General features: G+C 38.9%; 2 protein-coding genes across 5 annotated transcripts; both read right to left on the bottom strand.

Annotated features, from left to right (window-relative positions):
* Window positions 1-132: 132 nt before the first annotated feature.
* On the bottom strand, window positions 133-17,897 carry ticrr (TopBP1-interacting, checkpoint, and replication regulator). Of its 4 annotated transcripts, XM_085164901.1 has the most exons (22): window positions 17,513-17,896; window positions 16,836-16,994; window positions 13,653-13,890; window positions 11,556-11,788; window positions 10,688-10,922; window positions 10,163-10,301; window positions 9,867-9,991; window positions 9,486-9,689; window positions 8,608-8,753; window positions 8,250-8,350; window positions 8,038-8,131; window positions 7,612-7,694; window positions 7,036-7,266; window positions 6,742-6,829; window positions 5,903-5,975; window positions 5,434-5,565; window positions 5,218-5,308; window positions 5,052-5,110; window positions 4,388-4,662; window positions 2,098-4,249; window positions 1,617-1,745; window positions 133-703 (listed from the first exon to the last, which is right to left on the bottom strand). In XM_085164901.1, exons 2-22 carry the CDS (start codon window positions 16,890-16,892, stop codon window positions 588-590), a joined length of 5,001 nt encoding a protein of 1,666 aa, XP_085021027.1. In that variant the 5' UTR covers window positions 16,893-16,994; window positions 17,513-17,896; the 3' UTR covers window positions 133-587. The 4 variants fall into 4 exon arrangements, with proteins under 4 accessions (XP_085021027.1, XP_085021024.1, XP_085021026.1 ...); XM_085164898.1 differs by having other exon boundaries at window positions 16,836-17,897; XM_085164900.1 differs by having other exon boundaries at window positions 133-700; window positions 16,836-17,897.
* Window positions 17,898-25,149: 7,252 nt separating this feature from the next.
* Window positions 25,150-26,750, bottom strand: c7h11orf96 (chromosome 7 C11orf96 homolog). The gene has a single exon (XM_085165691.1). It carries the CDS (start codon window positions 26,352-26,354, stop codon window positions 25,968-25,970), a length of 387 nt encoding a protein of 128 aa, XP_085021817.1. The 5' UTR covers window positions 26,355-26,750; the 3' UTR covers window positions 25,150-25,967.
* Window positions 26,751-27,481: the final 731 nt, after the last annotated feature.

Below are 27,481 nucleotides of genomic sequence, written 5' to 3'. Positions count from 1 at the left end.
AAATACTCAAATGATAAGAAGGCACAAGACACAAAATACATATGTAGCTTCCAAATCATTAAGAAATTTATATTTATTTACAAGACTTTAGCAACTTATTTACAAACTGTTAAAATTGTTCCTTTTATTTAAAACAAAAAAGTATACAACTAATAAATACACAAGAACATATTTACAACAGCAAATTAAAAGCTCTGAATTGATTATAAAATAATTAATTACACATGTTGAACAATGATATGCAATGCAAACCTGTTTTCTAGGTTTTAGCTTCAGAAACACCCAAGTGGGTATTTTAAAATGACTAAAGGAACAGAAAAGGCAAGTTTTAAAGTCTTGGCAAAATGGCATAACTTTCAGCTCAGTTTGAAACCAAAGTCTTAACCTATCCCACGGGCTGGAAGAGAAAATGTCCAGATCAAAAGTGTCAAGAGAGTTGATTGAATGGAACATTGTTTCATGTAAAAAAAACATTTTCAAGTGGTGCTTTAAAGACATGTTTCAGATCTGTCATCAAAAGGCTCAGCTTCAGAGTTAAGCATAGAATGGACAAACTTTCTGCTTTGTTGGCCACTTTCCTTTGTAACTCAGTGAATTAGTCTCTTCCTGCTGTAGGTCTTTCCTGTGTTTGAGCGCTTCTTTGGTTGGCTGAAGGGAGACAGGTCCACTCCATCAATTTCTGTCTTCTCTGATGCAGCTTCTTCTGAAAACATTATGGACAGAATACGGTTTGCCAGGAAATTCGAAGGATGGGAAATGCAAAGTTTATTTCATCTATACAGGAGGATGTGTAGTTTTGGTTATTAAGCAGGTTAAATGATATTAAAGCTCTATTAAGTGTACTGGGGAAAATTTTGGAACCTAACTTCAGAGAATTAGCTTGAAGGATGTCAAACTTGGCATTGTAAAGCGCTTTGGGTGCCTTGAAAAGTGCTATATAAATCCAATCCATTATTATCATTATTACTTGTGGCCTCGAGCCCATAATCATACCACAAAAGGATCCCATGCCATCCGTGGATGGCTTTGCAAACAATGAAAACGGCAGTGATGTCTTTAATTTGCCAGTTGTTTCAATAAAAACGATTGTAAATCCCTTTGTGGTGACACCGTGTTTACTACTCAGGACTGATAATGCTTGGAAAGTTTAAAACATTTCTAGACCTAGAGAACTTATCTGAACCAAAAGATCTAAAATACAGGTGAATATTTTGTGGCTTTCAATATGATCTGTAAATTCTAATGTATGTGTAATGAAAACAGACGCTATACATGTGAAAAAAAAAACATACATGGTTTAAAACTGCACTTATTTATATTGACTTATCTAAGGCTGTGTAAAATCTTTGGTAAATGAATTTCTATCGATTTTTATATTTTTGAAAAATATTTTAGGAAAAGAGATGTTTTAGGAGTTATGACACAATGCTTTTCTGGTCAATCCCACTTTAAATCAAATTAGGTTGCCTGTGGCTCATGAACTAAAATCCTTGAAAAGAATGAGCTGATAAAATCCTTCTGAAAAGACAACAGATATTGAATATGTGAGAGTAATGAAAATAGATGGTGCCTTGAACAATAAATACAAAAAAGTTTTATAACAATGTACAACTTACCTCTAAAATTTGGTGTTCTCTTACTGGCAGAACCTGTTTTGCCCTTGAACAACAATGGGGACTGGGTAAGGGCCAAAATACCACTGGCAGACACTGGCTTTCGCACCTTTGAGCTGGGAGGAGTCACTGCTGCAGAAAGTGGCAAAATCAGACACTCTGTGATGGATTTCATTCATATGACTTCATGCAATCATTTAAAAAACAAAACAGTGTGCTCACAAAATTCTCTGTAATAAATAAGCAATGAAAAGAGTAAATATTCTAATTGAAATACTGAAGCTCACGCTCATAAATCAAATGAAAGACATTTTAAATCGCTGAAATTTGTTTATCCAATAAAACCACTAAATTACTCACTAAATAAATCATTAAATTAAGCTATAAATCAGTTGCAACTCTCCATGCATAATCTCAAAAACTTAGAACACAAAACTTATATATTTAAAACATACAATACAAAACTGTATAAACCATGGCTTACTTGATATGCCATCTTCATTTTGAGATGCCCAGCCGGTTTTGTTTTCAGCCCTGTGAGAGTCAGTGCACTCAGACAGCTTTTCCACCCAGTACAACTCTTCCATTGGAGAAAGAGGAGACACATCTGATCCAACAGGAGGGGATTGTTTGGAAGTCAGAGCTAATGATTTAGCTTTGTTGTCCAAAGGCTCATCAGTATCCTCAATGTCCCGCAACCTACTAACTCCAAGTTCAGCCTCCTCCAGGAGCTCCTCAAGCTGAGGCTCTCCCTTTAGGCCACGATCTTTGCCTCCTAACACACTAATCTGAGCTCTTTTCCTGCGAGGCCAGCTGTTGAGGTTTTCTGAGGTCACTTTACCAGCACTTTGAGGTGAAGGAGTCAGGGGGACAGTCTCTGCAGTTACTGGTGACAAGGCAGGATGGTGCGTAGGTGTGTAAGACTGGCAGATGTAAGTCTGGACACTTCCACCTTTCCCGGGTGTGCCCTTGGCTGGGGTTACATGAGCACAGACAGATGGTGACATGCATCCGGGATCTCGGTATTTAGAAAATAAGGCCAAGGGGCTTTCAAACTGAGGTTTCACACCTACTACAGGGCTTTGCGCTCCTGATTGAGGACTTCCATCTGAGACAAACTCTCCCGCATTCATGGAATCTGCGCGTTTAATTTTTAGCTTGGGAAGTCCTGATTTTTGCATTTCCAGTTCTACTTGGTAGGTAAGAGGATTTGGCGTACCTGTGCCCTTTTGGCGGCCATGTCTTGCTGAGCCTCTAGAGGTTGAAAATCGAGGTGAATCATTTCCGTATCCTAAACGAGCAGCAGCCTCCCTCTGCTGGCGATCAGGTGTCTGACGGAAGCCGTAACTCCGGCTTGGTGTATTATAGGATGGGACACGTGGTTTAGCAGAGACAGTGTTTGACACAAAGTCTGCACTTGACAGTGAAGGCTTCCGTGTAAAGCTAATGTTCATCTTGAGACCTCCGCTAAACTCTGTTTTTACAATGGCTGCATCAACTATGTCAATGCTATCATCATCATCTGTGGTTCCAGAGGTACCATGAGAAGATTCAAATTGCTGAGAATCGGTATGAGAACTAGCGTCACTTGCAGTGGACTGCGAGGCCTTAGTCTGCGCCTCTTCCTTTGGGTCTGACTGCAAACTCTCATTAGACTGGGACCTTAACACACGTGTAGTTGTTTTACCCCCTTGACCAGACTTTCTTTTTGTTAAGAACTTTGGTGGAGACTTTCCTGAGGCATCTGAGCTATCTGAAAGAGTGGCATCTAAAAGTGGTGAAACTTCAGGATTATATGGGGAAGCAGTGTTTGAACTTTTACCAGGAGTTCGCCCAGAACGAGTAACCATTTGGTGAGATGGACTAGGCGTTTTATTTTGACTTGTAGTGTCCGGGTGAGTGGAAAAGTGGTGTTCTGGTGGGGGTGTGGTTTTAGCTTGAGGTTCAACCAGAACAGCATCACCTTTTCCTGGTGTTTTAAAACTGGAGTGAGGTTTTACAGAAGACCCTCGATTTTGTTCTGGAGTCAAACAGCTACTATGCACATTTTCTGATACTCTTACTAGGTGTACCTGACACGTCTTTTCTGGGGTCTTGAAAATGTCTCTTTTAGTGTTTGTGCTTTTGACAGGACTGCTGAACTTACTGGATGACACCAGTCTCAGAGAACTGTGAGATGTAATACTCGGCGACTGTGGCACTTTAAAATTAGCACTCTTCTCCACTATCCTACATTTCTGTGGAGAGGGAGACCACGTGACACTCTTCCTGGGAGTCCTGGAAATTGGGCTGTGGATCAGATGTAAATTAGTAGAGGTGCATCCTTCGATCAAAGCCTTGACTGGAGTCCTGAGAATACCCTTCAGAGGGCTCCTTATGGGGTTTTGCTTTGTAGGTGTCTCTGGAACAAAAGGCTTTTTGGCTGGAGATCTGAAAGGAGTGCCCCTCAGAGACATACCAAGTCCACTAGTGCTAGCTACCTCAGGACTCTCTGCAAGTGACAAAACATGCGTCCTGGTTGAAGGTGGGGTCTTGGGGGATTTAGGGGTCTGAGGAGTCCTAGGTGTTTTTGGAGTCGTGTTTGCAATACTTGCCCTCCCTCGTTTGTTGGGTGATTTTGTGGTTTTGTCTGGAGTCTAAAAAGATAAAAAAAAATACGTTTTAGAATTTGCTCTCAGATCACATGAACACACTTGAAAAAAGCTGATCTTTAGTAATCATCTCAAATTGCAGCACATTAGGATGACACACTGATTATTAAATTGAGAAGTTACCTCAAAGACGCTTGAGTCTGTGGATAACCGTGACCTGCTGGGCCTGGTTGCACCTGACTGGTTAGAATGACTGGGAGACTCAGCAGCTCCAAAAAGAAGACGCATGGGAGACCGAACTGTTTTTACATTAACCCCACATATTTTGCCATCACTCAGACTAAGCTGGGATGCAGAGAGAGCCTGGTCCAGGTTGCGGGAACGAGGCTGAGAACTTGAATAGAAAGTGCTTGAGTGTCTTCGAGCGAACTTCTTTATTCTTGGGCTCCTTCTTAGATCTAACACAGAACCAAAGGACAAAGATGTATTGAGTTCATGGTATATATGGAAAGTGTGAGTTGTGTAAAATTACAATCTTATGAAAATATCCAAAGCAGCAAAACAATACAAAACAGACTGTCTAATTGATACACACAAAATTATTGTGCATCTTTGAAGTTATTTCTGTTAAATGAAATATTCAAATATATATGTAAATATTTTTTACTCAGAATTCCTGCTGTCTTTAATCAGAAAAAGAACCAGGTATAAAGAAAAAGCACAAGGTGAAATTGTATATATAAAACTGACTTAATTTACATACATATACAATTATAAATCATGCATTTGTGTAAATGTTATTTAAGTAGAAAAACAAAACAACAACAACTTGGTATTAGCAAAATACCTTCTGAAGGTTTCACTGGTGATTCTTCCACAATGCACTCCTCAGTTAGGACAGGTTTTCTTCACAAAAACATAAATAACCCGAGTTACTACGTACTTCAGGTCTGAGTAAATTTAAAATAAAGGTATGGCAAATAAAAATATTAATTGCATTAACAGAAACATACCTTCCAATTTTCTGCCTGTGTAGTAGACGACTAGACACTTGCTTGTGGAGGGGAGTCTCACACACTTTTTTGGTAAGAAGCCTGTGCCTCTCTGAACACAAAAAAATATTTGTAAAACATTAAAGTAGTTTAAAAATAGGAATAACTGGGACAGAAAGTAATGGACAATTATTACATTACGTATTTAAATTAATCTATAACAGTGCATTCTTCTACCTTCAGGTTCATGGGATCGCTTGCGTTTCACTCCTTCCACAGCAGACACAGAGCGGCTCCTTTGTAGCTTGGCTTTCTTTGAAGGGGAAACAATCTCTTGGTTGAAGAGGTTTCTTCTAACCTTGGTCACCTCTGAGAATTAGCACAATCTAGGTGTTTAACACTCATCTCTTTTTTTAAAAATGTCAAGAGGTATTAGAGTGTGCATGAAACAATACATGTAACCAGGCTAATTTACACCAAGGAGCCCTGCTCTCAAAAACTGATCTAGATTTAACACTGTCTGTGGAGCCGGATTTAAGAAATAAGTGCATAAAGTTAAAGTTTTTAGAACATGTTTAGCACCATATTGTGTCTGTACTCAATGTGATGCCACTGGGTTGGTTGGTTAACATGTGATCTGGAAATAGTTTTGAGAGTGGAATAGGCAAGTTATACGTGATCAAGAAAAATGTAACAAAGGACATACCTTGTGTTTCTTGTTTTGCGGGATGTGGTTCCTCAACCGGTTTATCCAAAGTTACACGACCCTTTGATTTCGACTAAAAAAAAAGAAGAAGCAGAAATCAGGTGGATGAGATAAAGAAAATTATGAGCAAATTACACCACCATTGTTTCATTGTTTATAGTGGGTGGCTATCTTCACCAAAAATACAGTTTAACAAATCAGACAGTCCAAATAACATCTACAACATTTCTCTCAATGGCCATAAGGCTGGGTGATAAAATGATAAAGATAGTTTTCCTCAACTGAAATACAAGACGTGGTCAATATAAAGTGGAGAGACAATCCAGTGACTTAAACAGCAGTGCGCCAAACCATTCATGTGGCTAGAATGCAATTAATCATGTCGGGTTGGTGGACAAAGCATAGGTGGAAACAGCAGCACATGTGCTTGGGGTACTGCAGCTAAAAACAGCTGTACATTAGGAGTGTGAGCAAGATAAAAGAATAAGTGACAACAAAAAACCCTAATGAAAACTCGACCATGAGCGAACATGACACTCAAAAGGACATAGCCTCATGCTCAAAAGATGAGGACTTTGTTCAAAAAAAGGCTCAGATTAATTCAGCAGTTTTTTTTTAAATTTTGGGTATTTAAAATCCAACAAAGAAGCAGAGTAGCACACACTGCTAACTGCATGAAAAGCATGTTTCCACAAAGGCATGGATTGAATCAAAAAATTATTGGGATTTTTTTCTATTTCAGACAGGCCAACTCTGCAATTAGAGAGGTTCAGACAGTTGGTTCAGAAAGTTGATCAAGGTTTTATATTAAGTAGAGACAGCAGAAGTGTTTATCTCACAGCTCTTGTAGCCTTTTTGGGGATCTCTATTTGCCGAAGACTCTGTGATGATTCTGTCATGCTACGATGGCGAGTCAGCATCCCACTCCTAACAAACAAACAAAAACAAAACTCCCATTACATTCTGTGCATACTTCTGGGCACTATAAAAATACTTGATTATGATTCCAGTCCAGTGAAATGAAAACAAAATATTTCACTCAAATGCCACTTCTTATTGTAGCATCTAAGATTATTTGTAATTTAAAGTCCTTCCAGATTGTCTATAATAGAAGAGTTAAACGTCCTCCTCACCTCTTTTTGTTGCTTGAGCGGTTCCGCAGGTCCTGTAGTCCATCTTTGTCATCTGAAACCAGGCACTGTGCAGACAGGGGAAGTGAAGAGGCTGAAGGAGAAATGCTGTCCTTGACTACCGAGTCATCGCTGAAGAAGTCTGGAGGCAAGGCTGCCAGCAAAACTTCAGGGAGCTGTGTGCCCAGACTGTGGTAGATTTCTGCAAGCACTCTGGGGATTGTGGTCAGGAACCTGCCACAATCCAAAAACACTATTGTTAGATTCTTACAACTGCAAGTGAGAAACTGGCTCATTTGAAATGATACAAAAAAACAAAAACAAACAAACCCCAAAACAAAACATGTTTTGTGTGATGCAGTAAGCCGACCTTGGCTTAGCTGTTTTTGCGTAAAAGTATAATCATTAAATATGCCTACAAAATTACGGAAATTCAATTAATCTGAGGCACTTTTATTTATGACTTGACTTGAACAAAAGTTATTAATGCTGCTTTGTCTTTCAGCAGGAAAAATAGTTGTATTGCTTATTCTTATTTTCTTTTGAAAATACAATAAAAAATTATTTCTGAAGCCTTACCCTGGCATGACCTCATCTTGAAGGAACCTGGTTAGGAAAACTGGGTCTCTGGTCAGGGAGATTATTCGAAGCATTTCAGCCACCTGAAGCACAGGGATTGTATTTTACACGAATTAAAGTTAAATTTCACTCAATTTGAAGTGACTGACAAAAAGTGTATCAAAATACAGAACATTTCAATATAACTGGAAATACTGTTTTATATTCAGATTAATGCCACAATTAATAGCACATACTGTGTTAGTCCAACAGCTCGAACAATAGTCACCATTAAATAAAGAGCTTTTTTTTAAATCATCATGATGGTAGAAGGTATTGCTCTGCTTGAAAGAAAATCATATACATTGTAGTCACAGCCTTTTCCATGTTTGTATTAATTACAAAGGAGACCTCACTGCATAAAAGTCTAAGCCATGATCATCTTACCTCATCTGCCATCTGATCAACATCCAGTGAGTCTGACTGCTCTGTGGAGAAAAGTCTGCACAGCTCCAGCCTTAGCACCACTTGCAGCTGGCACCTAGAATAAACAGCCCGTGTTACTGACAGCTAAATATTAATGACTTGAACAGAAACTTTATTATCCAGACAGATGGAGACACAGGTTGTCCCCAAGGTAAAACTTGGAAACCACTCACTCCCTGACTTTACTATCAACATCAGCAGCCATTCCATAGAGTTGTCTGATTGACTTGCTGGTCTTGAGGAGATGCTGTTGAACAAGGAAGGAGGTCTTTGCCTAAAAAGAAAACATAGAACTTAATCACAGTTCAGATCCCCCACTGGCCTAGTTTATGCAGTATATTTCCATGATATTTCAAATATTCTTCCATCTTCTATCAGCATTTTGCATTCTTCGACCTAAAGTGAACATCTTGCATATTGTAATGAAGTTTTCATTAGGTGATTTAACCGAAATATAGCATTTATTTTACTGATATCAAAATGTAAGTTTTTCTGTATCTATTATTCATTTAGAAGCATCATCTGTCTCACCTCCCAATCTGATTCTGCTGCAAGGAAGGCCTTTACAGAAGAAACAAGCTGCTGAACACCCATAAAGACAGACTCCTCTCTCTCTGCCATAAACTTCTCATAACTGGACTTCAGATGGGACAGCAGTTCTGACTCACTTTTAAAACCTAGGAGAAGGGAGAAGATACATTACTTGACTATTCGAAGTAAGAAAATCATCATAAAGTGTTTCATAATAAGACTAAAAAGAAAAATGAAAAATCGGTCCAAATTAAAAGCCAAAAATCAGTTCTTAAGTCATTACTGAGGGAGTTAAAAAATTTAGGAACTCCAATCTCAAAAGCACAATCTCCTCTGGTAAAGATATAAGAACTTTTCATTTGTGCATATTTAATCTATTGGTGCACTAAGAGCAAAGTGGATTCAGTGTCTCCCTCAAGGACATGTAAAGATACTTTTTATAAGATGACTTATTTTCCTGAAATGAAGCAAATACTACAAGCAGTATTGGGCCTTGGATGAGGAAAACCAGTGATCACACATAATCAAGAAACACTCACTAAAAAGTTCTGTCTCAGAGAGCTCCAATATACAGTGACCTACAGTTTAAAGAACTACTGAGATCTAATAGTCTCAATAAAAAATATTATCGCATCACCCGGAAAATGATGCTAGCTTAGGTTTTATCTTAAAAATAAAAGAGAAACAGTATTTTCATAACAGGCTGCACAAAGCTTTGTAACACAAGTAAGTAGGTAGTAAAGTAAGTAGTTCAACTGACATTTTGGGAAATGTATACATTTGCTTTCTTGCAGAGACAATTTCATACAACAAAGTCAATAAAAGTGAACATTGGAGTCGAAGAATATAGTAAGGTTTAACAGAAAAGGTGCACATACTGATCACATTTGCTACTCCAGGTTTGTTCCTGTCACTTGACCGTCTCTTCCCTGTTCTGTCTGCTTCCCTACGCTCAGTTCCAAGCTGCTCAGACTCAGCCTGGTTCTTTTGGGCTTTTACATTCAAGCGTGCCACATTTAGCATCTGCAAGGAACGACTCATGGTCTTCATCTTCTGTTTCACTGGTGTGCGGTGGGCGCCACCTATAGATATCGACAAGAAATTATTTAGGAAAGAAAATACCTGAAGTTCATGACTATGTATGAGAAAAACATTAAAATGATATTAGTGTTTTGGATAATCTTAAAATTTGAGTTTTATGATTATCTACAGTTTGTGATCTTCACAAAAAAAGAAAAAAAATTAAGATATTCGCTTACATTTCTTTCCCCTCTTTTCTGAGTCCTGGGATGATTGGTATATTTCAGCCAGACCACTAAGGAGTTCCTGCTGCAGTGCAGGTAAGTTCTCGTCTTCTCTCTCCTCCGGTATTGCATGTAGAAACCTGTTCAACAGTGTGAGGAGGACATTATAACCAAAGGCTTATAGGCTTTTTATTATTCTGTGTAGAAATATTATACAAAAGCTACACTATTTAATAACTTGATACATAGATAAGCTCTTCAAAAGCGCTATTGTTAGTAACAGAAAATATGGGATTTTTGAGTTCTTGTACCTCATGGACTCCATTAAATGAGAGCTCACTCCGGAATAGTCCGACTGAGAGAACCAAGTCTCCAACATGTTTGTTGCTGGTGGACTGTGGCTGAATTCCTGCTGAGCCCACTCAGGAATGGGATTCTCCTTTAACTGGTCTTAGAAATAAACAATCACAACAATGTCAACAACCTAAAAATGCAGATACTGAAAATAACATTTCCAATATTTGACAGATAAGATAAACAAGATTAAAATTGGATTGATATAGAACTTGATATTTATCTTTTCTTAAAAATATTATTAGTTTAAAAGATTCTTTTTAAGATAAGATTGTCAATTGTACACCCATTAACCCATAATGGTGAAATTAATAGATTGTGGATTTACTTTCTTTTTGCATTTATTAATACATTTACAGACAGTTTCAAAAATATGTATTTAAAAGATATTTTACAGTTAAAACATCATGTAATACTCTCTTGAAAAAAACACTAAATAAATGAGTGGACGTGATATCAAACAGTCTTGATCCTATTCCTACCATTAACACTATCACCATCCTGCTTCATGATGTCATACACTACTCCCAGAACACTGTTCACGATGTCTGGAAGGTCAGCAGAGGTTTCAGACAAGGCAGGGGTAATGACTTCAGTGGTCAGTTGGTGGTTAGACTGTGCAATTACAGGCTGGAGAATGGAGAGCAGAGCTGTAGAGTATGATAGTGGAGAGAGTACAGCCGAGCACAGAAGCCCATTGTCATTCACCTCAGCAAGCTGGGGTAACAAGAAGACAGAGAGAGAAAACCAAAAAGAAGAAGAAAATAAGCAGATCAATAAATGCATACAGTACAGTGTAGAGTATAAGACAGTACAAGATGAAGTTTCAGCTTTTTACAATTGCACATGGACAACATTTTCAATAACATCAATTCTAAGCTTTCTGATCAGCTTCTGATCAGGTTTATCATGTGGCAACCTCAATGAAAAACATATGTCTTTTGGAAATCAGACACATTCTACCTGCATAGTGAAATGCAGTGGGCAACAGTAGATCTTAAGGGAACTTATTGGCAGCTTAATATTGCCTGGTTATTTATTGTGACCAAGTACATACTTTTTGTGTGTTCACAAGCAGGTCAGCATGCAAAGTCTTGCTACAGCCACAAATACAATCTCATTCTGTGGAAACCACAGATTTTGCAATGCAAAAATGACAGTCCAAACCTATCCATCTAAACCAACCTTTACTCAAAAGCTCTGAAAGGGTGAATCTGGATTATAGTGTTGGTGTTTTCGTCTGCACAACTTTACAAAATCAGAATCAGCATGGCAAAAAAAAAAAAAAAAACCCTGAGAAAAAAAATGTACAAATTGTGTAAAACACAACTATTGTGTTTCGAGTCTCACCACGTGCAGAGCATGAGTAGATAGATCCATTAAGAGATGCTGGAAAGCAGCAGCTCCCTGGTCACCACTAGTGGAACCATGAATCACCCACGACTCTGTGGAGGTCTGCATCAGTGATGAAGCATCCCAGCCTTTCAGAACTTCTTTTAAGGACATTTTGACAGATTCTGGGAGAAGCTTCTGTCTTCGAGTCACTGGCTCCATCATGACACCACAGCTCTGTGTCACTTCACCTGGTTTAGTGAAAATTATCACAAGTGAATTTTGTAGGCTATTCTCAGCTTTGAAATTAAGCATGTTAAAGATAAAGTCCTTTTAGCTCACATCAGTTGCCACATTATTTGCTGCATGTTAAGACGCCTTTAAAATAATTAATTGCTTGTTTTGCCGTAAGAATTGCAACTACTTTTCCATCATCTGGATGTACAGTGGGGCAAAAAAGTATTTAGTCAGCCACCGATTGTGCAAGTTCCCCCACTTAAAATGATGACAGAGGTCAGTAATTTGCACCAGAGGTACACTTCAACTGTGAGAGACAGAATGTGAAAAAAAAATCCATGAATTCACATGGTAGGATTTGTAAAGAATTTATTCGTAAATCAGGGTGGAAAATAAGTATTTGGTCAATAACAAAAATACAACTCAATACTTTGTAACATAACCTTTGTTGGCAATAACAGAGGTCAAACGTTTACTATAGGTCTTTACCAGGTTTGCACACACAGTAGCTGGTATTTTGGCCCATTCCTCCATGCAGATCTTCTCAAGAGCAGTGATGTTTTGGGGCTGTCGCCGAGCAACACGGACTTTCAACTCCCGCCACAGATTTTCTATGGGGTTGAGGTCTGGAGACTGGCTAGGCCACTCCAGGACTTTCAAATGCTTCTTACGGAGCCACTCCTTTGTTGCCCGGGCGGTGTGTTTTGGATCATTGTCATGTTGGAAGACCCAGCCTCGTTTCATCTTCAAAGTTCTCACTGATGGAAGGAGGTTTTGGCTCAAAATCTCACGATACTTGGCCCCATTCATTCTGTCCTTAACACGGATCAGTCGTCCTGTCCCCTTGGCAGAAAAACAGCCCCATAGCATGATGTTTCCACCCCCATGCTTCACAGTAGGTATGGTGTTCTTGGGATGCAACTCAGTATTCTTCTTCCTCCAAACACGACGAGTTGAGTTTATACCAAAAAGTTCTACTTTGGTTTCATCTGACCACATGACATTCTCCCAATCCTCTGCTGTATCATCCATGTGCTCTCTGGCAAACTTCAGACGGGCCTGGACATGCACTGGCTTCAGCAGCGGAACACGTCTGGCACTGCGGGATTTGATTCCCTGCCGTTGTAGTGTGTTACTGATGGTGACCTTTGTTACTTTGGTCCCAGCTCTCTGCAGGTCATTCACCAGGTCCCCCCGTGTGGTTCTGGGATCTTTGCTCACCGTTCTCATGATCATTTTGACCCCACGGGATGAGATCTTGCGTGGAGCCCCAGATCGAGGGAGATTATCAGTGGTCTTGTATGTCTTCCATTTTCTGATGATTGCTCCCACAGTTGATTTTTTCACACCAAGCTGCTTGCCTATTGTAGATTCACTCTTCCCAGTCTGGTGCAGGTCTACAATTCTTTTCCTGGTGTCCTTCGAAAGCTCTTTGGTCTTGGCCATGGTGGAGTTTGGAGTCTGACTGGTTGAGGCTGTGGACAGGTGTCTTTTATACAGATGATGAGGTCAAACAGGTGCCATTCATACAGGTAACGAGTGGGGGACAGAAAAGCTTCTTACAGAAGACGTTACAGGTCTGTGAGAGCCAGGGATTTTCCTTGTTTGAGGTGACCAAATACTTGATTTTTTTTTTCACATTCTGTCTCTCACAGTTGAAGTGTACCTCTGGTGCAAATTACTGACCTCTGTCATCATTTTAAGTGGGGGAACTTGCACAATCGGTGGCTGACTAAATACTTTTTTGCCCCATTGTAGATATGCTTATACCCAATGTTTAATTCAAGCACAAAAACATTGTGCTTCTGCACAGAGGGATATTTGGTAATAATCATGAATGCTTTTAGTTTGTTGAAGAGATCTCCTCTGGCTACTAACCTTGCTGCCACTGCAGGACACCTCCTATAACAGGAAAAGCCAGGCGGTAGTGTTGTTCAGAAGACAACAGGTATCCAATGCTGGACTTGAATACAAAAGACTCCCTCATGAATCCTGAGTTGGGCTGTTGAGCACTACAAAGGTTCAGCAGTGCAACCACAGGGATTATTCTGCCATCCATCTGAGCTAGGACCTCAGACAGCTTGTCACAGCCAAAATAGTCCTCACACTTCATAACCTGCAATAACACACATAGTTACAGACAGGTGTCAAAGCAGATGTTCAATTAATGAATAATTAAGCCCGATAAACAATTTAATACTAACACTGCATCCTCAGCATAAGCTTTTTTCATTCCCATCCATGTCATGTGCTCATATGCATTAGTCAATGAAGTTGTGGTCACAGCACTTAAGCATCAGACTAACTTTACAGAATAGGAGTGAGTAGAAACAGAATAACTAATCTCAAAACCACTAACATCACAACAAACAAAGCTGTTTCTGTGGAGTTTGGATCACAATCAGTCTAAAGGTGCAGTGATGGCATTTTCCATGATGGAAAAAAATGTCTATGTGCGATAAGTTCACTAAGAAAAGATATATATAAAAAGAGAAAAGACAGAAGAGGAAGATGAGACATTATTTTAAAATAGAAGAACTGCTAACCAAATAATATTTGATCAGCTGAAAATGTAAATCTCATGGGCTATGTTATAACTCAAATAGTTGTTTTGTTACAGTTTTTCTCCATTGGTTTGGCTCATTTCTTGAAACAGAAATTACATTCTCAAAATAACATGGACAAACTTCCAAACCTCTTGGCAAATGTTCACAACAGAATGGCATTTCTCATTCATTTTATCAAATGGCAAATGCCTTAGTACATGTCTCAATTGTCTCAGTGCATCTTTGAAAATGATTAAGTACAAGTAGCCTACAGTTATACAGTTAGCCCACATTTAGCACATTTTCCAAATGAATAGATCTTGTAGATCTAAACTGATTAGTTGATTCTCAGTCTAATGATCATTCTCTCCAAAACATGTCAGCAAGATTTCATTGTATAAGTACTCGCATGCACAACCGTCTGTTCAATTGTCAAAATTGGTCAAGAACATAATACCGTGAATACCATATATGAATTTCTTTGAATATTTGATAAACTGATGACAGTCATTGACAGTCAGGTGAAACTAGGTGTCACACACAGGTGTGTTCCATGATTGTGTGCTGCCAAACACAGATATATAGAGCTTGACCAGAGCCAGTCAGATCTCTGAACATGGATAGACAAGGCCAAGCAAACGGACAAGGGGAAGTTCTTCCTCGAGGAAGAGGAGGAAGAAGAAGAAGAAGAAGAAGAAGAAGAAGAAGAAGAAGAGGACTGAGAATGCGTGGTGGAGGAATAGGGGGAAGAGGAGGCCGAGGAGCACGAAGACACTGTGCTGTCCCGAATGAAATTCGGGCCACAATTATAGACCATGTCATAAACCATGGCCTCACAATGGCAGAGGCAGGTCGTCGAGTGCAGCCTAATATGCCTCGCTCTACAGTCTCCTCCATTATCCAAACCTTTCGCAGGGAAAACAGGTATGTACTCTATGTAATCTATGATGGAATTATATGTTGTATAGGACAGGGCACTGTGCGTGAGGCAAAAAATGTATAACTTACTGTAGAGATTTTGTGTGCACCTGCCTACAGTGGTAGGTCTATACTAGCAGGTGGAGAGGACTAGTGTAATGTTTTGATACTAAATATGACAAGAAATATATTGAACAAATTACTGTAAACTAGTGAATTACATAATTTATACAGTTTAGAGAAGTATTCCAGTCACTGTGTAGCGGGAGAATTAGTACAGCGACCACTGAATAAGTCCTTGTTTTTTGATTTTGTGTTCATACAATTTACTACTGTAATGTACATTTTCTTTTTACATATGTATGAAACTTTCTTTGCGTGTGAAAAAAAATGGTTATCATTTCCTTGGTAGTGTGAGTGCAATCTGTGATGTCAAACCTTGGAGGCTACTCTTTTCTGTTGTATATTGTTGGTCCTCTGCCATAGTGACAAAACATCTAAACATTTTGTATGACAGTACTCACACAATGCCAAAGGGACGATGCATTTTGGGGGCACTGACTATTCAGATTAGAAAAAAAATGTAGTTTTGACACATGAGTGAACTGTTTTAGGGGAGATATGAGCTTTTGCAGGTGGACCATGTTGTTGTGATCAACCATCCAGGTTTATTTTGACAAAAGCACCAAGAATGATGAGAATGTCCAATCTGTGTCGAGAAATGAGCCAAAGCTATTGAGAAGGATCTTTGCCATTTTGGAGACACTGACTGTTTAAATGAGAAAGGGATTTAGATTGAAGCCTGAGTGAACAGTTTTGGAAGAGATATGAGCTTTTGCAGGTGAGCTATAGTGTTGTGCTAAACTGTAAGAGTGTTTTGCCAAATGATCTAAGAGTTTTGAGAATGTAATTTCTGTTTAAAGAAATGAGCCAAACCAATGGAGAAAAACTGTAAATCAGACATTGGAGGTGTGCAAAAGTATGTAAGTGAGTGAATTGGTGTTGTGAATATCCTTGTGTGGGTATAATTTTTTTATGAAAATTCTAGAGACTTTAGTACATGCTGAACCAGTCAGTTTGCAGTACTGTGCTACACTTTACAGTAATGTACTATATTAGACTGGTGAAGAGCAGACACTACTAGGTTAGATCCATGGCATTAATCATCAGTTTAAATTTAGGTTGATGATAGTTAAGATAATTGAACATTTATGCTAGCTTTATGTATGTTGATTAATTGATTATATAGTATTCTGTAGTTCAAAATACTTCTTAAAATTGCATTTTCTACTACATAAATTGTTTGCAAGAGATCTTTTTGTAGAATTATTATCAACTAGATTGTTTTCTGGTCTCAAACGTACTAGTAACATATAATCATATAGTCTGCACTATGAGCCCTGAAATTTATTGTTAGTATGTCTAACTTGTAGATAATAACATTTACATTATTGTTATTAAACTTGAAGTATAACTGTGACATCTGTATACTCAAAACATTGTCACTTTGCTGGTAGCAGTGTATTAACTGTGGCAACTATTGTCAGATGCGGATACTGGACAGTGGTTTGTCTCTTTTGAACACTACTGTACTCACCTGGACGTGTGATCTACAGTCAATCCAGTGGAGGACAACTTGTCTCTGAACCAGCATATCCTGAAGTCCTTTGGCTATAACGTGGTCTGTCACATCTGTAGGAAGGCTATTGTCTCTCAAAGACAGGTAGTCCACGAGCTGCGCCCTTGAAAGTGGACACTGCGAGACAATAAACACCACATTCCTCTCGTTAGTTAAAATGTCATCTTCATGAGACACACTGGGTCTTCCTCCACGACTCGACTTCCTGGGCCTTAAGGACAGTTTAGTAGGAGAGGTGATGTCTGGTCTGTCCCACTGGAAGTCCAATAGGGTTTCTTTGAGTGCATTTTGAACCGAAACCGAGTGATTTGATCTTTGTTTTTGTTGAGATGGGCACGCTTTCTCCTTCACATCAAATTTGGCTTCAAACTCTTGCTCAAAGTCCTCAAATATTTTGTGCCGAAGCTCCTTGAAATCAGATACTCTTGATATGAGACTGGCGTTGCGGCCAGTCTTGGAGTCAAAGAACTTGTAACCCCATCGCACTTTCTCAAATCCATATTTGTAGCCGAAATGTAAGAGAATGTTTAATATTCCTCGTTTCACGAAATGACCCCTGACATCCATTTGATCGCCCGAATCGTGATCTCCATAATCAACATCGATAACAAAAGCCAAATTATGTAAAGCCATACCGTGAACTGCAGACGCAGAGTGCCCACAGATCCCCAAATTCAGCGATAGGCAGTATTAATCAAATGTAATAAATGCAGACGTCAACGACCTTAACTAAAGGAAGTTGACGGTAACTAACATTATGTTTCTGTGCTAACCTCATTCCGCTAGCTAACTATGATAACGCTTGCTGAAACGACTCACATTAATGTTAAGTAAAAATCAGCTTCAGTATGCCATACAAGTTTATCGCTCGGATAAGGCATAAAAGCAACACACTTATCGTAATTACATGTTTTTAAAAGTGCTTAAAGTATCAATATAGTGTAACCAGCAAACCCAAACTCCATATTCGCCATTTTCTCGTAGCCCCTTAACCGTTCGCGCTCCTTGAATGAAACCCCTCCCCTTAATTTTGATTGGTTAAGCCTACGACAACACAATTGTCATTGGTCCAAAGTGAAGCTTAAAACGCGTCAAAAGTCTCATTTAACTATTCATTGGTCAATATTTTCCATCACTCACATCTGAACTGTACTTCATGAAGTGCGACGCAAGAAAAGGCAGGAATAAATGATTGACAGGCGACGCTTGTATTTAACTTTTAAACCTGCTCCTGCTAACGCGTCATAAATCTCCAAGGATGCATCAGGGAACTTCAATACTTGAACTGGCTCTCTATAAACACAGGCACAGTGCAAACGTTAACAGCTCTGTCTTTTTAGCAAAACTGTAGTATACAGAAACAAAGTTCAACCGAAGCATACCAACAATGTAGCTTGCCATCACCAGTGTGTGAATGGGTGCGTGAATGGGTGGATGACTGAATGTGTAAAGCGCTTTGGGGTCCTAGGGACTAGTAAAGCGCTATACAAATACAGGCCATTTACCATGTGCTTTCATACACATACATCTACTACTACTAATAATAATAATCACATGAATAATCACATAAAACTCATCCACATATGACTGTTACAACCCATCATATCTACAACAAGAACAAATCAAGAAAAGTTAATCAAAATAAGCCATTATCATTATCATTATGATCGTATTTGCATTATGATCATTACGATCATACAATCAAACTTAATTCATATATTGCCAAAAAGGACTCCAGGACTCTTCATATTGACATTTACAGTTAGCCTAATAGATTGAATGCTCTTAATATGAATAACTAAAACAAAAATAATGCAATCCTTTCCTACATGTTGGCCGTAATAGAAGGTTTTAAAAAAGTTTTTGAGAAGAATTACCAAGAATAGAATTTTAAATTTCTTCATTACAAATAAATTATTTAAAACTGTCAGTTCATTATTCAAATGCTAAATTCCATTGTATTCTGGATTATAATTACAATGTAACAGGACTATGGCAGGAAATCAGAATGTCATGGTAACCAGTGTTGCTTATATTGTAAACTGAATCAGCCACTACTACAAAGTAATCAGTAGATGTAAAGATACCAAATGTAATACACAGCAGAGTAATTAGGTAAGATGCACTTTTTCTGTGATTTTACACATTTATTTCTTATAATTTAAGAGATGTGGTAAAATTGCACTTCTTTTTCCTTTTTAAGGAAAAAGAGAGCAAGAGTTAGCCTGGTAATGCTATCTATCTATCTATCTATCTATCTATCTATCTATCTATCTATGCGTCTTTGTTTTTCAGACAACAGATTTAAGGGAAAAGGACACTGGGTGAAGTGATTTGTGGGTCACCTTCCGCGTTGCATCAGTAATCAGCTCTTTTCAGCAGCAGGGGGAGATGAAGAGCTTAGAAATTAAGCTTTGAAATAGAGGGAGGATAATGCCTTGGACCCTGCTTTCTTTGTACCTTTTCTGTGACTGCCTCCTTCCTAAGTCATGAGACAAGATGAATGCAGCTGCTTTAATAAAATGCAAGTCCAGAAGCGACATGTGGTGCCCTGCTTCTATTCCTTTACATTTTGGATGTAAATATTATATATAAATATTCTGGTATGTACATTTTATAAAGCTACCTAGGTGTGTAAGTTAATGAAAACTCCAACTGTAACATTAAAATCTTGAATACATTTATAAATCCTCAAATGCCAGTAAAATGTATATCATTCTGAACATGGCATTTTGACACAATGACTTCTGTTTTTTTAGGTGCAAAACTGTGTGTCTTGAGCCTCCATTTCTCTATATTTTGCGTGTACTGAAAGTGGCAAATAGCTGGGGAGATTTCTTGAATGTGAGTAAATATTTTGTATTACCATCTTTATTCTTCAAAACTTATTTAAGTTGTAAATTAGATGCTTTCCAGATGCTACTTGTCACGGTTCTGGATCAGTTGGACCCAGCTCTTTCTGTTTCTTAGGTTTTGGTGTTTTTTTCTGAATTATGATTTATGTTCTGATTATTTAGTGAGACTGTTTTGATTATTGATATTATTGCAGATTTAGTTTAGTGTTAAGTCTGCGTCTTTGTGATCTGGTTTATGTTTCCTGTTTTATTTTGATAGTCCCAATCTGTTGTCAGTGTGTTCAGTTTTACTGCTCCCCTGTCTCGTTAGTCTAATTTCTCCCAGCTGTGTCTCCCTCCTGTTTTCCATTCCCTGATTACGTCCCTGTGTATATTAGCCCTGTGTTTGTCCTTGCTCATTGTCACGTTGTACTCGTAGATTCTGCCTGTGTGTTTCCGGTTCCAATAGTCATTGTTCTATTCATGTTTTGTTCATTGCCAGCAATGAAGCTGTGGTTTTCTGTTGAAATTTGGCTTCACGAGTCCTGCATTTGGATCCTCACCTCCACCTGCTCTCACACAGAGCCCTGACACTACTGCATGATCGATCAAAATCTGTACTTTTCTATTTTCAAAATTCAATCAGTGTTGACAAGATCACTAACACCCCAGCTGCCTGAAACACACTTCCAAATCAAGACAGGCGGCTGTAGACCTGCTGCCATTGATTTTCATTACAGTTTTGTGCAATTTAGCATACCTTACCCCTTTCTCTACATTTCCATTCTTTAAGAATGGTTTTCTGACAATGATGTGACCCGACAGTGATTTCTGATGAGGCTTCAGTGAATGGTAGATGGGCCACCTAAGATCCAGATGCATCTCTCAGGTCCCAAGGTCCGTGCTGTGCTCAAAAATAAAGTGTTAAAATTTCAAGCTACAGCACCAGCTCAGACTCTACAAGCTTCAGTTAAAACGTTAAATGTTAAAATTCATGACAGCACAATTATAAAAAGACTGAACAAGTACAGTACGTCTTGTGTGGAAGGGTTTCCAGGAGAAAACCCTCTTATTTCTGAAAAGAACATGACAGCACAGTTTACGAAGTTGCATCCGAACAAACCACAAAACTTTTGGAACAATGTCCTTTGCACAGACCAGACCACAGTGGAGCTTTCTGGCCATTAAGCACAGCACTATATATGGGGAAAACCAAACACAGCATATCAGCATATCACCTCATACAGAATGTCAAGTCAGTGGTGGAGGGGTGATGATTTTAGCTTATTTTGTAGCCACAGGACTTGGACACCTTGTGGTCAGTGAGTCAACCGTTAATTCCTCTGTATGCTAAAACATTTTAGAGTTCAAGGCCATCTGTCCAAAAAATGGGTCATGCAGATTGTCGAAACTGGGACGTTCAACAGCACTAATATCCCAGGCACATAGCTGGACTGGCCATCGGGCATACCGGGCATTTGCCCGGTGGGCCGCTGGCGATTTTTTGTTTTTATGGGCCGATCGGTCGATTTTTTTTATTTTTTATTTTTTTGGAAGGGTATAAATAATGAAAGGTGTTGGATTGGCCAATTGGTCATGATCGACTCTGGGCTGGACCAATTACAGCCGAGGAGGTCGGATGCACCCTCCCCCTTGTTTAGCAATCTTATAGGCCATCCATCGGCTCTTTGTTACTTCGGAAACATGGCTTAAACAATTTCCACGACGTAATCCGATAACAGCCGATCTCTTTACCCGTCGGCTTCCCGTGGCTGTCATGCAACAGGTGTTGTGCCAAAAAGTGATTGCCTGCCAAAAACTGATTTCCAATGTTTGCGTGTATTTTTTTATGTGTAATATCTATGTTGGTAAATAGACTTCGGTGAACAGCGTTTACAAAGGGGCTATATATGGAATTAAAATTTTTTATCTGTTTTTTCAAGTATCTTTACAACTCTGTGTTATTGTACTTACATTATAACCAATCCGGTCCTTTATCCGGTCCCACTTTAAATATTTTTACAGAACTATTGTAATATTTGAGCCATTTCTGCTGTACAACTACTTCTTACAAAAGACATTTTTAATGTTAATTAGACTTTTTTTTAACGGCATAAATAACGGTTATATAAAAGTCACTGCCAAAGACTGATTGCGGCTTCTACCTTGTTACACTAATGTTGCTTGTAGCTCAATATGACTTTATGTCATCCACGAGGGATGCATTTGACATATGTTTCACATATTATAGCCCAACAAGTTACTTATAGCAATTTAAATACGAGCAATCAGTTTTTGGCAAATACCGGAAATCAGTTTTTGGCAGCCAATCACTTTTTGACACAACACCGGCTATTGCAGTTAATAATACAACAGTTTCTTGCCATTTTTTGTGTTTCTTTTTATCGCTGTGTAACTGAGTTCAATTGAAAGCCTGCATGCGCTAGTACCGCTTGCCACAAGTTCCCAGAATCCTTTGCGGTTTTACCCCTGAATGACGTCACATCTTTGGTGGGCCGGTCTCTAGTCAAAATGCCCTGGCCGATTTTTTGTCCCAGTCCAGCCCTGCCCAGGCACACCAGCAATCTATAACAGAATGGCTGAAAAAGAACAGAATCAAGATCAAAGTCTGAATTTCAACCTGACTGAAATCCTCTGCTGGAATTGTACATAAATAAAATTGCCACAAACCTAAATATAATAATGTGGCCTTCAGACGGTTTCCCCAGATCTATGACTATACGCCTAATTAAGACATATCTCAAATAAATAAAAGGACATATTTCATAATATAAAGGCTTTCACATGTTTAGATAATTATGTGCAAACCAAAAGGAATAATAAAAAACAGATAACATAGCTGGTTGTAATGCAATACCTAGAGTGACTTTTCACCTAAAAGTGAGCAATTTTTCAAAAGGTTTATTTTGCTGGGTAACATAAAATCAGTGGATTAGTTGTTTCCATTATTCAGCGCTCTAATGATTCGTAACTCACGTCACTTTATGGTTTAAAACCTTATTTTTGTTTTAACACTTGGGTGAAGAATCATATCTGTCCTTCATTTACTTTGAAAACCCCTAAAGTACCGACTGACTCACTCTCAAGTACAGCGAGAGGCTAGAATCAGATGTAGTAATCAGTTTTTATACCACTTGATTTACTAATTACTTGAATAATTTTACCTTAAAACTTAAAAAATGATCACATGAAGTACAGTTGTCCATGTTAAAAGATTTAATTTTCAGTCCTCTGTCCTTCAGAATATTGTGCATACACTTCAGATTTTACAATAATAAAATGTTTAAAACCAGAACTCTAAACAAACTTATGAAAAATAGGTACAAGGTGCATATTTTACTTAAGGAGCAGAATATTTAGATTAAAACACCGAATCTACTTTTAGCTTACAATACAGCACATTTCTTTCTTATTTTGAAATAGTCCAGGCATGCATGTACTTTTTTTTTGTACGCATGTATTTATACAAGCTCCTTTGCATTTGAATAAATGTAAGTGTCAGCAAAGCAGCAGAAGAATGAAGACAGCAGCTCCAGACAGTGGTGTATTTTAAACAGTAATGTCGCCTTTCAAGGAGCTTGGTATTCCACCAACATTAACAGGAAAATGACACTGAACAAAATTATATCTTTTCAGCTTCCTCTCAGTTTTTTTTTTATTCCTTACAGGCTATCTAGTTCGTTAACTGACAAAACAGAGCATCTATACAGTTTGTTCCATGTTCTACATATTCATTTATCAGATGATTGCCCTTTTATGCTATTTTAGCTGCTATCAAGTTGTTTACAAAGACATCATGCACTTCACAGGGTCACACTACCCCAGTTTGGACTTTTTAACAGTGGTTTCATGTTGTTTTTCATGCTTAACAGACTGCTTTCAGTGCTAGGTTTGCTCTTTAGTCCAGATCTTTAAAAGGTGGAAGAGTTCACCCTTGATGGATTTGAGTGCAGTGCCCAGACCAAGAATGGCAACCCTTCGTTGTTCAAGCGCCCTTTAAAACTTTTCATTTTGAGGCAAAAAGTGGACTGCTGGTCCCTGGACATTTGACAGACACTTCACAACTGTAAAAATCAGTCATCCGGGCCAAACTGTTATAATCCGCCTTCCTTTAAAGCACTGAGCAATCTGTCTTGCAGTCAGACAGTGAAGCTTACTAAAATAAGATTTCACATGCAAGGTTTTGTTTCAGTGATGCTCTTGAACACTACCTCAGCTCCTCTGCAAAATAAAAACTGGGTTGCTGAAGAAAGAGGGCAGGAAGAGGAGGCATGGACTGAATCAATCTGTCACTCCGGCATTAGATGACAAATGTGATTTTCTTCTCTCTCTCCATCTCTCTCTCTATTTTTCAAACCAGACAATATCTCCGTGACTCAGCTGTTTCCAGAGCTGCGTCGTCAAACAGTGTGCTGTGTGTGTGGTTAACTACAACAGCTCCACAAGCACTTGAAAAACAATGACTAATGAGTGTGTTTGGGTAAAGAGCTCTGGAGACCTTTCATGTGCTACCGGCTGGTCTTTATCCATGTCCACTTTGGCTGGATAACTGGAACTGGCTGTTTGTTGTTTTTTGTAAAGAAAAGCGCAGTTGTGCTTTGCTTTACGTCAGAAGCAGCAACAGGGTCAGGGATGTTACGGCTTGTAAGTTCAAGATGCTTTTTTGGCCTGCTGTAGCAAGTGCTCTTTCTCTGAGTCTTGAACTAAAAGATGAGAGTGTAGGTGTTATTGTAAAATATACAAAATCTGTATTGCAGTATTTGTTACTTTTCCAACAATCTACCAATACCAAGTGTGAGAAACAAAGATCGTTTAATTGTACAGCAACAATTAAAAGCATGTTAATAGGACATATTTTTGCACTTGCTGACATGTTACTTCACTAGGATAAACATGGGAGATTAAATTTATTTTGTGAGCCAAATCCAAGTACAGAAATCCAATAGAAAAGACAGTTGGTGGCTACTAGGCAGCATGAATACTACTGGCAGGGTAAGGAAAGTGTTTTTGTGTTTTCACTCATAACAAGAAAATTAGTGAGTAAATCCTACACTATCATGTAACTGCCGCCCACTTACTGTCTCATCTCTAGTCCGTGTCACTCCATGACACAACTGGCTGCAGTGGCTCTCTGTGCGTTGCTGTTAGAAACCTAACATTACCCAACATTACTGAAACTGCGTCACCTTTAAAGCCATTGGTCATGTGTTGACAAGTGTGTTTACAAGCGAGTCAGGCAAAAGTTTATCTTAACAATAACACTGGTAATGGAAAACCAGTTAAATCTATGTAGGCTATGAGTTTGCTGTAGTCCTAATCGTATCAAAAGTCATAACTGTTAACTTCTGAAGTTCTTTTTTTTTCTATGATAATCCTTCCCAAACAGGAATATACAAAGAAAGGAAAACAGAAAATGGTTCAAAATATTTGAAAATATTTATTTATAGGTACATACGACAAACATATATGTATAAAGTAAAACAAACAAAAAACAAGTATAAAGGTTATATTTTTCGTTGAAAGTCGAGGTGACTTTAGAAGTCAGAAAGAACAATAAAATAATATTACATCTACAGCTCCACTTGGTTATGAACAAAATAAGGGAATAAATAAAGGCATGTATGCAGAAAGTATGTTTTTGCACATGAACCGAAGCTGGAAAACAAGAGCTCAAACTCTTGACAAAGCTTTGTCAATGGTACTCTACTACTCCAGTGACAGCCAGGTCACTTTCGATGCTGGGCATTTTGCTTAGTCAAAGTATTTACAGCCTTGTAAGTCATAATACTAAAACCTTTTAAGAGTTCTTTCTATGGTGACTCAAGTAGAAAAATATGGATTCAAACAAAAAAAATACCTATACAGCTTTAAAATGGGAAAATACCATCTATCTTTTATCCTTCAAGTTTTTATCAGACTACAGTAGAAAAGGAATACGTATGAAGAGTGACGCGCTCAACACTGCTACTTTTACACTCGTCATATCTGTGGAACAGTGTAACCAGCCTGTGGTAGACTCATTACAGATATGCTGTAAGTACATCTTTAAGCTCTATACTTTGTGTTGGCATGTTAGTATTTTTTAAAAGGCAGGCTTTTGAATGAAGAGCAGCAGCTTACACACAGGCAGCCTGGCAAACAGGCCACTTTGGTTCAGTTCAGTTGACCTCAGTTCAAAGCGGGGTCAAGGCAAAGCGAAAAACGTGGGAGCTGGGAGAAGGTCACATCTCTGCCCTCACTGGGTGGAGTCGGAGTCGCTGGAGTCCAGGCTGGCCTGTGTGGGTGTAGGGGTGCAGCTGTGATGGGCAGCAGGTGGGCAGTGGAGGGTCTGTGTGCTCCGCCGCAGGTTTTCCAGTGACTGCAAGAAGGAGCGTCGTGCCCTTTCCTCCTCCAGGGGCGAGGAGCCTTCTTCTTCTACCTCTTGGATCTCAGCGAAGGTGACGGGCTGTGTTTTGAAGCGAGCCTCGCGAGGTCGACGGGAGCGGCTCTTGCCCTTTGCTGGGCCCTTTGGGACGGGCAACTGCTGGGGAAACTCCTCCATAGCTGATGCCATAAGGTGAGCTGGCAGGACATGGAAGCCAGAGGCCTCCATAACCATTTGACGTACCATTTGAGCAGCCATGGTAGAACAGGAGTCCAGTGAAACTGAAGGCTCTATAAGTGAAAGCTTGAATACTTCTCTGCGGACAGTTTGTCTCTGTGCTGTTTCCAGTTTAAACGAAGAGACTCTTTCTCAGGAGCAACAAAGCAGTAGTCAGTCCAAGGTTCAACAAAACAAACACTCCAGAAAGCTCCAAGTCCAAGTATACTGTAGTATTCTTGAAGATACAGCTGCTTTGAAACTACTCTGGTCAGCTTCTGCTCTTCAGCACTCAGTGTGTTTCAACTCTGCTGTTGCCTGTTGATTCCACTCTTCCTCGTTTTGTGTGTGTGTGAGACTCTGAGTCTGCTGAGGTTAATGCCACAGACAGCTCCAGCATTCTCTTTTATAGCTCCTCACTACCCACTCAGCCTCTCTCTCTCCTTCCCTCCCTACTCTCTATATGCCAGGTTCCTCCTACTCCTCTCCTTTCCTCCAGTCATGTTTCCAGTTTCTGTAGCAGTCAGTCCCTCAAAATAAACATGTGAGAAGTGAATCTCTGTGTAGGGGGCTTTTAAGGTTTTGTAACTGGGGTTCATAGACACAGAGAAGATGAGAAAGATACTTGATACAGACAAAGAGTCATTTGAAAGAAACCAAACCAAAGGTTGAGAGTAGGATACTCAGAAGCCATAAGATTTGCCACAGTGGCTCAGGCTGTTGTTTTTGTTTTTAGCTGGAAATCTATTTCAGTCTCCTGTATTTAAGGGAATGCCACAAGATACCAGAGTTAGATTATACCTGGCCAAAGAAGCTTCTATTTATTTACCAGATTTACACATTCATTCAGTAAATATCTATCTCAGTATTCATTTATTGTCATTCATGGTGTTAAAACATAAAAGAATGAAATTTGTTTCCTAGGTCAGCATTAAATAAATAATAAAAAGACACACGGTAATAATCTAAACTCAGAGATGCACTGAAGCCGAGGCCTTGTTTACAACAGGTAAAAACAGAAGATGCAACTGAATAATAAAAAAAAAGAAACCCCACAGAAAATTATTAGAAAAATCAAAAAGAGATAAAACAAATAATAAATTCAGTAAATAAGATTGCAGGAAAAACTGAACAACTAAAATTAGAATATCTTTAAAGACAAGATGGAC

This window comes from Neolamprologus multifasciatus, chromosome 7 (genome assembly GCF_963576455.1).
Source record: "Neolamprologus multifasciatus chromosome 7, fNeoMul1.2, whole genome shotgun sequence".
In the NCBI taxonomy this organism is placed as follows: Eukaryota; Metazoa; Chordata; class Actinopteri; order Cichliformes; family Cichlidae; genus Neolamprologus; species Neolamprologus multifasciatus.
The sequence above is the reverse complement of the archived record's forward strand: the minus strand, read 5'-3'. Positions and strand labels throughout refer to the sequence as shown.

Coding starts and splice junctions, on each gene's coding strand:
- ticrr (XM_085164898.1), bottom strand. CDS start 17,510: ATGGCTTTACATAATTTGGCTTTTGTTATCGATGTTGATTATGGAGAT. Junction 10,302..10,687: donor GGATGGTGATAGTGTTAATG/GTAGGAATAGGA, acceptor TTTATTTCTAAG/ACCAGTTAAAGGAGAATCCC. Junction 9,992..10,162: donor CATTTAATGGAGTCCATGAG/GTACAAGAACTC, acceptor ACTGTTGAACAG/GTTTCTACATGCAATACCGG.
- c7h11orf96 (XM_085165691.1), bottom strand. CDS start 26,354: ATGGCTGCTCAAATGGTACGTCAAATGGTTATGGAGGCCTCTGGCTTC.